The sequence below is a fragment of the Oncorhynchus gorbuscha genome, linkage group LG19 (genome assembly GCF_021184085.1).
Source record: "Oncorhynchus gorbuscha isolate QuinsamMale2020 ecotype Even-year linkage group LG19, OgorEven_v1.0, whole genome shotgun sequence".
NCBI classification, from domain to species: Eukaryota; Metazoa; Chordata; class Actinopteri; order Salmoniformes; family Salmonidae; genus Oncorhynchus; species Oncorhynchus gorbuscha.
This window is the reverse complement of record NC_060191.1, coordinates 38,432,479-38,442,515: the sequence shown is the minus strand read 5'-3', so window position 1 is coordinate 38,442,515 and position 10,037 is coordinate 38,432,479. Positions and strand designations below refer to the sequence as shown.

General features: G+C 43.4%; 1 protein-coding gene across 1 annotated transcript; it reads right to left on the bottom strand.

Annotated features, from left to right (window-relative positions):
• Positions 1-2,237: 2,237 nt before the first annotated feature.
• On the bottom strand, positions 2,238-8,224 carry dlc (deltaC). The gene is made up of 9 exons (XM_046315720.1): positions 7,911-8,224; positions 7,575-7,814; positions 6,946-7,006; positions 6,453-6,710; positions 5,694-6,055; positions 5,376-5,592; positions 4,110-4,809; positions 3,729-3,846; positions 2,238-3,613 (listed from the first exon to the last, which is right to left on the bottom strand). The coding sequence occupies exons 1-9, from the start codon at positions 7,956-7,958 to the stop codon at positions 3,608-3,610; spliced, it is 2,010 nt and encodes a 669-aa protein (XP_046171676.1). The 5' UTR covers positions 7,959-8,224; the 3' UTR covers positions 2,238-3,607.
• Between the last annotated feature and the right edge of the window lie 1,813 nt (positions 8,225-10,037).

Below are 10,037 nucleotides of genomic sequence, written 5' to 3'. Positions count from 1 at the left end.
TTCCAACAGAAAAACGATGTCAGATTTTTGGTTGAGTTGTCATCCAAATGGGTTATCACTGCGCTTTCAACCATTTAAAACACACAACAAAGTTCAAATGGGAACACAAGGTCAGATTATTATTTGTTTATGTGCTATCGCTGCACTTCCTCTAATAGCACAGCCAAATGACCTGGATGGCAGTTGAGACTACATAGTAGATACTGCAAGTGATCAGGCAGCCTAGCGGTTGAGTCGCTGGCTCGAATCTCTGAGCCAACTAGGTGAAAGATCTGTTGATGTGCGCTTGAGCAAGGCACCTAACTCAAATTGCTCCTGTAAGTCTCGCTGGATAAGAGCATCTGCTAAATCAGTGGTTCACAAACTGTGGGGCGCACCCGGTGGGGGGAGCAGAGGTTTTTTTGGGGGGGGGGGGGGGCATGTCAACTAGCCCATGTCAGCTAACGTTTTTTAGCCCATAGACTTTGTTGTAACATTTGAGTTACTCAAATGTCACACAAATTGGACATTGCAAGATGGACAGAATTTCACAAAAATTTGCTTTCAAATTGAAAAATTCTCTGCACCCCATGACAAAATGTGTAGAATTGCAGGAAATAACATTTAAACCTGCAAAATGTTCTCTCCGTCAACAGGAAGGGTGTGAACAGTTTGTCATAAATAGTGCCCGTAGAAGTAGGGTGCGGGATGTTCCCCAATGCCGAAAGAGACTGAGTGAAAAAGTTTGGGAACCACTTTGCTAAATTACTCAAATGCAAGATTCTGTGCAGATTATAGCAATTGTGAAGATCTCCACAGACCTGCGACTGAAATATCACATATACATAAGTATTCCGACCCTTTACTCAGTACTTTGTTGAAGCACCTTTGTAGAAGGTGCTCAATTTCCAGTCTCATAGCAAAGGGTCTGAATACTTATGCAAATAAGGTTTGCATTGTTTTACATTTTTAATACATTTGCAAAGTTTTCTACAAACCTGTTTTTGCTTTTGCATTATGGGGTATTGCGTGTAAATTGATGATTAAAAAACAAAATATATTTTAAAATAAGGCTGTAAAGGAACAAAATGTGGAAAAAGTCAAGGGGTTAGAATACTTTCCGAACGTTGAAGATCTGACGTTGTTTCAAAGGCACAAATTCAACATATTTTATACAAGGTTTGTCTATATTGAAAATGGGTTACACTGACATAATCCTGAGGTTGAAATTTCACTCTCAAAACAAGTTTATGTTGAGGACTTTTTTCAAACTCAGTGTATTTTCCACATCACAATACGTTGACATATGTTGATTCAACCCGTTTGTTCCCAGTGGGTTGAGATCTTTCACATTTGATAAACAGCATGGAAAATGGGGATGTATCCCCCAAGTCTAAGGTTCAGTGCGGTGGACTAGCATGAACTAGTGTAGCTTAGCATCCTGGTTTGGATGTTTGGGCTGGCACATGGAGGCTAGCAGAACCAGACAGAGTAGGGGTAGGATAGGGGCCCACAGGGTCAGGTGCTGACTGGGACCCATGCTCCCCATGGGGGGCCAGCGGCCCTCCCAGCTCTCAGGAGAAGTGCTCCCCCCATTTATACAGTTTCTTCTCCCTAACCATCAGTTTTTTCTGAAAGAGGGGGAGGTGGTACTTGAGAGGCAGGTTATTCTCAACGGATCTTCCTCCAACACAGGAACACTCAATTTCAGTTTCTCATTATGCTTATTGCATAAGTAAAATACAGAAAATAAAACAGATTTCAGAATTTAGGAGCAGTGGTGCAGATTTGTTAACATACGCTTCTCCTTGAATCTATTTTGCACAACACAGGGTCTCATTGAAGGGGGGGGGGGTGAAAGTGATAGAGAATTACCATATATATACAGGCATCAGTGAGATGGATTAGAGCTGGTCTTTAGAGCCAGATAATGTATGCTGTGGGAACTACGCCCCAGGCTTTAGAGAAAACACCCTGTAGGATCTCTCCCCTTTTCTAGCCTGGCACATGAATCCCTAGATGATATATCGCCAAACAGCACCGCAACCTCCTCCTAGGCAACAATCTGCTAGCTAGTGTCAGACCACGTGATTCCCTTTCTGTGATAGCAGGGGTTGGCCTATCTAGGAGGGTTCAGGGGGCCCAGCAACAAAAGTAAATGGGCCCCATCGATTTGAGCCCCATGTCCCATCTACTTACCATAAATATCAAGCGAGCAGCCCAAAGACCCCAACCCCAGGTGGAAGACAACACATTAATTACGGTTCTGATTTATTATGAAAAAAATATATTTTTTGGGACATAGACATATATACAATTCTCTTCATAAATACAAATGATGTACAAAAAAATTAAATAGAAAAGAATATCTCATGGTTATGTACACATTGCATTGTTAAATTAAAGAGGACAATAATACAAATATTAAAACAAAAAAAACTATTTGGTTTCAAATTAAAAAGAACAACCTCTTTGGAGTCCTTCACTCTGTAAAAGAATAAACATTTTTAAAGATCCAGCACTGTCGGTAAAAAAAAAAAAAAAAAGAGGTTATTTTTATAATCGGGGAAGCAGACTTTATGCACTTCATTCAAGTCAAGGGAATGCCATAAAAATCACTGGGTGTTTGGCAAGATGGGAAGCTGTAAATGGAAAGACAGTGAGAAAATCAAACTGTACAAATGACATGTACTACGACTTTCAACTGTTCTCGAATAAGACTTTCTGGTGTGTTTGTAAAAAAAAATATATACTCCGAAAGAGACGGAAAAAAACATGTACAGCATCAAACAAACACATAAAAGAACACATACAAAATGTCAGTGTGTAAGATCAGTACCATTTTTCCTTAAGTCATAGCATAATTTAAAGATCAGGCACTTGATAAGATTGAGTTTCCTAAGTATACTGTACATGTAATGCTCTGAAAGATAGGGCACATTGGTGATTTATTTCCATAGGGAAAAGGGGGTCCAGTTTAGGGACCAGAAGGCCTAGATATTACATACGGCCACTACAAACTCAGATATTAATAGACAATTGTCCAGCTAAGCTTTCAGTAAACCTTCATCTTCAGTTCTTTGATATCTTCAACATTGTTCCCCACCTTGACACCAAAAAAAAACTAGCCCAGATAGGACATTTTCCTGGCCTTGGTGTTCATTTTGATTCTCAAGTGGATTGCAGTGATATCTTATTCATAGTTTGTTAAAAAAAAAGAAGAAAAAAGGCCTCTAGATTATTTGAGATGTTGTTTTCTTTTCGATAAGGCATCAGGAGAGAAAAAGGTCCTGCTTCTCTGTGATTGGTGAATCCTTGGCACTCTTCAGAATAAAGTTTTCTTTTTGTTAAAATTTAACAGAAAGCAAATTATATTAGAATTAAAAATGTAGTGCAAATTATGCCGGAACATTCTTTCTACTCTCCACCCCCACTTTTCACGTATTGTATCCAAAATTGTCAATGTTGTCAAACAGTTCATTTTTAATGAGCAGCATGAATAAATATTAAATAATACATGTTGATTTAATATATCCTCTTCAATTCTTTGAATTGTCTTTGAAAGATTGTAAACATGATCAGGCAAAGCCCTTGTTGGTCACTGTACTCTTGGTGTCTGAATACTGTGTTAAACCTAAAAGGGGGGAAAATTATAGAGGAGAAAGTTACCAATCAAATCTTGAAAATGTTAGCTGAGAAACTTCCAAAACTCTTAATAATAACCAGTTTGAATGGGAGGAGCTGCTTACCTCAGTAGCAAAGACACACTGTTCAGCTTGCTGTTCTGTCTGGATGATGAAAACTGGGTGGTACAAGCCTTCTTTAGAGAAGCTCATTGGTGGAACCATTATGCTGCCTTCTGACTTCCTGTTGAAAAGAGATAGAGGGAGGGAAAGGAGGTCAGGTTCCACAGGCGCGATGGAATCATGCAACAGCAAAAACAGTGGATCCCATGATCTCCAATACAAAGTTGAGGGTTTCAAAAATCTGATAAAGCCTGAGCGTCACATAGTGAGAAATCAAATTGTAACATCTTGCTGGGTTCAATACAAGCAATCCAAACTCTAGGACACTGGTGAGACTCCGCTTCATTGGCACAACGCCGTTTGAGTTTGACGAGGTATACTTACTGGTCAAATTTGTTCTTGGCATGACGGTCCTCCTCCTTGGCCAAGTTGTAGTCAATCATCTTCTGCTTGTAGGCCTTGCCTCCGTTTTTGTCTGCGGGGCCAGAGGTCAGTGCTGCGTCCTTATTGGACACCTTGTAATGGCCGCCAGGGATGAGGAAGGCTTCCTTCTCTCTGAGGCTGGACAAGGGGTTGGAACCACCTATGGGACGGTTGTTGACAGTCTCCAGGTCGTTACGGACAGAAGACGCCATGGCCTTCCGCCCGCGCCTTATCTGGCTTAGGACCACGATGGCAGCACACACCACCAGGGTGAGGGTGACCAGGCCCAGGGCGAAGGAGACAACCAGGACTGCGGGCAAGCCGTCAGCCTTGGGCTTGGAGGTGGGTTTGAGGCTAAACTCGCATCGGGAGCCCATGAAGCCGGCCGGGCACTGGCACACAGGTCCGGAGAAGTGTGTGTAGCAGGTGCCTCCATTCTGGCAGGGGAAGATGGAGCAGGCATCGGCGCGGACGCTGCAGTCCTTCCTGGTGAAGCCCAGGGTGCAGGTGCAGGTAAAGTCGTTGACGCCGTCCACGCAGGTCCCGGCGTTGTGGCAGGGGTTGCGGGCACAGTCGTCGATATTGATCTCGCAGCGCAGCCCAGTGAAGCCAGGACGACAACGGCACATCAGGCTGTGGCCCAGATCCAGGCACTGGCCACCTATTACAGAGATAGACGCAGACTCAGCATGTTTATCAACACTTGAAGTGCAGGTATGAGTGGCAAAGCTTCTTATGGAAGGCAAATATATACTGTGTACATTTTCTTCCTACACCAACAGGAATTTAGCCAATTACAGATAAGCTTGTGCTCATTCCCACATGATGTACAGTTACAGTGTAGCTAATGAGGACCCAGGGGGGGCAAAATAGCCCACAACATTCTAAGACTAGGTTTTTTTCCACCTCATAATGACAGCTATATCTCACCCCTTATATCAGTCTGAGCCAAGATTCTTTTGTACCATGCCTATGCTGCATTTTTTTTACATTTTAGGCTCGGTCTGGATGCATGTCAAAACAAAACTGAGATTGTGGAAAGAAGAAAATCATTTCTAAAAACTCATGATGGTAACTGCCAAAGAATGTGTCCGCAGCACGGTCGGTTGAGTTTTGTTGTCCAGGCGGACAGATAAGAGTTTGTGAGCGGCTCCAGCATAACAATCAGAAGTCCTGGTAGGTTTCCCCTCACCAAGACAGTGGATGTGATGTGAGGGGGATGCTTACCGTTAGCACAGGGGTTGTTGCTACAGCGGTCAATCTTCTTCTCGCAGTTGGAACCCATGTAGCCGGCAGGACAGCGGCAGGAGTAACCACCGGTCACCTGCTCCATGCAGGTGCCACCGTTGAAGCAGGGCCCGTCGGCACAGGTCATCGCACTGATCTCACAGTTCTTCCCGTAGAAGCCTTGGGGGCAGGTGCAGGTGTAGTCATTCTCCCGATCCTGGTCATTTAAAAAGGTGGCGTTTCATATTGGACAATAAAAGACATGGACTGTGGGTAGCAACATTTCATCCTGAGAGATAAATGCAACACGGAACTTACATTGCAGCTGCCTCCGTTCTTGCAGGGGTTGCTGTCACACTCGTTGGTTTCGATCTCACAATTGTTGCCACTGAAGCCCGGCCTGCAGGTACAGGTGTAGCTGCCCTGGCCTGTGTTGGTGCAGGGAGCATCGTTCATGCAGGGCTTGTGGTTGGTGCAGTAGTTGAGGTCCTGGTTGCAGAACAGTCCTCCCCAGCCCTCTTTACAGTCGCACTGCCACGGCTGGCCGCAGGTGCCATGCAAGCAGCCAGGATAGCGGACACACTCGTCACAGAGGGGTCCCTGCCACCCAAGGCGGCACTTGCACTCGCCAGGGGCCTCACAATAACCATGCTTCTCACTACAGCCAGACCAGCAGATGGCTTTAGAGATAAGGGGGAAAAGTTGAATGAGTGTTCCCCTTTCTAATCACAGAACAACCACCCCTTCACTGAGCTCAGACACATAAACTATTTGTTAAGTACTAAACTAAGCAGCTGGTACGCACACAAAAGGAACACATGCCATATGTGTTCACGCAAGGGAGTGCACATTAAGTTCCAACGCGTGTCCCTGTTAAACCATACACTCAGCTCCCATTGTTGGCCCGAACAAAGGATGCAAACTCTATATTTGAAAAGACAGAAGCAGTTGTTTTTTTTACCAGAATATGTCGTTGAAATGTCTGAATTAACTATTTCGAGAATTCTGAATAACAACCTTAAACAGATCTGGCCTTATGAGTTTTTAAAAAACGTTGTAGTCCTTCTGTACACTTACGTTCTGAGCAATATTCTCCTTTCCAACCCGACAGGCACATTCTGGTGCCCGCGGCATCACAAGTATAGTGTCCGAATGGGTCGTCACGGGGACGGCAGTAGTCTGAGCAGCTGTCACCGTGGTAATGTTCATCACAGACAACGTGGTAAGAAAAACGAAGTTCACTTTTCTCTTCAAAATGAACATCCTGTGACCAATCCTCGCCAATGTCGAGTCGTCTACGGGTGGCCAAACGGCTGATCAAGTTATTCTGGTTTTCTATTAAAGAGAGAGACATTGAGCAGACGAAAAATAAAATACATTCCTAAAATCCAATCTTGTGAGGTAATCACTTTTTAAAATCTATATGTAATTTTCTAATAAAATATTATCGCATTTTTGCAAATAAGTAAAACGTGTCTATACTCAAACGCTTGTTCTGGGAATGACTGTTAGAGGAATATCCAAGCCACTTTCCGCCCCCTAGAGGTAGTGTGCACTGAAGGCCACCTACCTGTGGACTGGCCGTCGGAGGACTCTGCGTTCCAGGCTTCAACAATGAGCGAGAATGTACCCTACAAGCCACACAGGAAAAAATATATACTTTGTCAAAAAGCTGTAAAAGGTGAGATTATTTAAAGTGTAAACTCTTCATGAAAATCTATATGCCATTACCCAATCTATGAAATGTACCACCAGGAATTAACCATTAAAGGCCCAGTGCAGTAAAAAACGTGATTTCCCTATGTTTTAAATATATTTCCATAATACAGTGACATTGTGAAAATTATTTTAGTGTAAGAGGTGTTCGTAAAGACTGCCTGAAATTTCCACCTGTATTGGTGAGATGGAGGTTTGGCCTGCCTGACAGACATCACCAGGTGGTACATTAGTTAATAGACTAATAAGAGAGTTCCCCACTCCCAGTCAGTCCTAGCAAAATTCTCACATGCGAAATTGCTCTTTTACTACTAAGAAGCCATTTTTTGTTTCTTCTTGACCATTTATTTGAAAACAATCACAGGAAGGCACTTAATTGTTACCCAGAAAGGATTTGATATTGAGATAAAAACGACTGCATTGGACCTTTAATTTCCCATCAGCTCTATGGTATATTGAGTATGTGTACAGTAGGCTACTTACCGGCCACTTGAAATGGAAAGGCACTCTGATGGGTGCGCTACTGGAGATGGAGCTCGGGTCGACACTGAAGATTTCGGTCAGTCCCATGCCATAAGTGCAGGGGGGCTCAGGTGAGATGACATCTTGGGAATGTTTAAGGCAGACTCGGAAGAATATCTGGCAGTCCCTAGACCGTTTACAAACACTACGGGTACTACTGAAGGAGTGTACTTTCAACTCAAACACACCGGACGACTCGACCTATAGGAAAGAATAAGTACATATCAGTGCGTAAAAGGCGCGACTGCACAGGTTACCAACTCATAACATAACTATGAATCTTTTATATGTACTCACCAGTTGCGTTGATATCAACGCCAAAAAACACAATAACAAACGAGCCATTCTGGGAAGTATTTCTTCGTCTGCTATGAAATTTTAGCAGACAGCGCCAGATATCCAATATAGAGGGGAAATGTATTGTATCCCAAAACAAGAAGAGAAATATCATGTGCGAAATGTAAAAATAGAGCGCACTTCTTGTCAGATTTGTTTAGTCTTCAGACGATACCTAATAGAAATGGAGCTCAACGAAAATAAAATCCCTTTGCTCTACGGAGCAGTTGCACTCTGGACTTCTACCTTTAGTTACGTGAAGTGGAACGTGCACAAGGGATTTTATACCGCCTTCCAGCATCAGAGGGGGGAGGAAGTGGGCGCGAATGAGGGGAGTGTGTCAAAGGCTGTGCAGACTTGGATGCAATTTGGGGACTGTTTACGATGTGCTTTGATTCTGTGTCACCAAACTGGATAAGGTAATATAACGAAATACAAAGTTTAAGGCTCTATGGATACTTCAGCCACATACCTGAACGAAATGTGAAGAAATAGGCTATATATATATATATATATATATATATATACACACGTTGAAAGAACTGCGCACCTTGATTGCGAAGAGACCTAACCTACACTAGTGTGATTTTTAAAAAAACAAACATATGTTGATCTATGATTAGACATTCATTTCAAGACGTAGTAAATTACATGACTGGATACATGCAATGTTGAATACACTTTATCGATGGGGAAATGTAGGTTTGCTGTGTAAGCGTGATGGGGTCATAATGTGATTGGCCATGAAACATCCCCAGTGACTTTACTTCTATTATTATGCAGTGGTTAGTTTTCTCTTCTTTTTGTTTTCTTCAGCGTGCCGCGTGCCACCCTATTCTTCATGGATGTTTTCATCCTTTTCTCCTGGGAGGGAGGACAATGACCGTGTACGGAGGAGGGGGCTTCGCGCACACCACTTTAATTCAGCCCCAGAATTGTAATTGTTCTGACGCGTGTGAGGCCTCAAACCGGCAGACTTCGGAGCGAGATATTTTATTGTGTCATCGAAAGATTCGGAGGAGTAGCACTGGAAATGTCAGATAATTGCTTTTGTATGACGAGGGGGGGGGGTCATGACTACAGCTGTATGATAATCAACGGCACCTGGCTATGCAACCCACCTTCTCCTTCCACAGGCTGGGCTACACAACGTCTTCGCTGCGTATTAAGCACGCAATAAGCCCCCATTGTCAGAGAAGGAAAAGTGAACAATTTCCATAGGTAGGCACTTTAATCGTCTAAATAGCATTGTTTTTGACTGGACAGATTAGGGGGTAGCCTATCCTACACCACAACACAGCTAATGATGTAGGATATGCTACCATATATCATGCTGCTCGGGTCCAGGCAGAGTAAGTAGCATACAATCCATTCCACTTTTGTATATTTAAAATGTAGGCCCATAAATATCGCTACAATTATGTCTACGCGCATGCGTGCAGGCAGGAGATGAGCATGATATCAGTCAATATGAATAAATCCTGTCCCTCGTTAGGTCAGTACAGGTGCACCAAAGCTGGGACCGAGAGACTGAAAAACAGCGTCTATCTCAAGGCCATCAGAGAGTTAAATAGTCGACACTAGCCGGCCCCTGCCCAGTACCCTGTCTTCAACTTTAGTCACTAGATGACTACCACCCGGCACCGTGGAGGCTGCTGCCCTATGTACATATTCATAAAACACTGGCCACTTTAATAATGGAACACTGGTCACTTTAAATAATGTTTACATCGTGTTTTACCCACTTCATATGTATATACTGTATTTGTGGAGTTTCTCCCATTACTCTGCAGATTCTCTCAATCTTTGTCAGATTGGATGGGGAGCGTTGCTGCAGAGCTATTTTCTCCAGAGATGTTGGATCAGGTTCAAGTCCGGGCTCTGGCTGGGCCACTCAAGGACACTCAGAGACTTTTCCCGAAGCCACTTCTGCATTGTCTTTGCTGTGTGCTTAGGGTCGTTGTCCTGTTGGAAGGTGAACTTTCACCCCAGTCTGAGGTCCTGTGTGCTACGGAGCAGGTTTTCATCAACAGTCTTTATGTACTTGCTACATTTATCCTTCACTCAATCCTGATTAGTCTCCCAGTC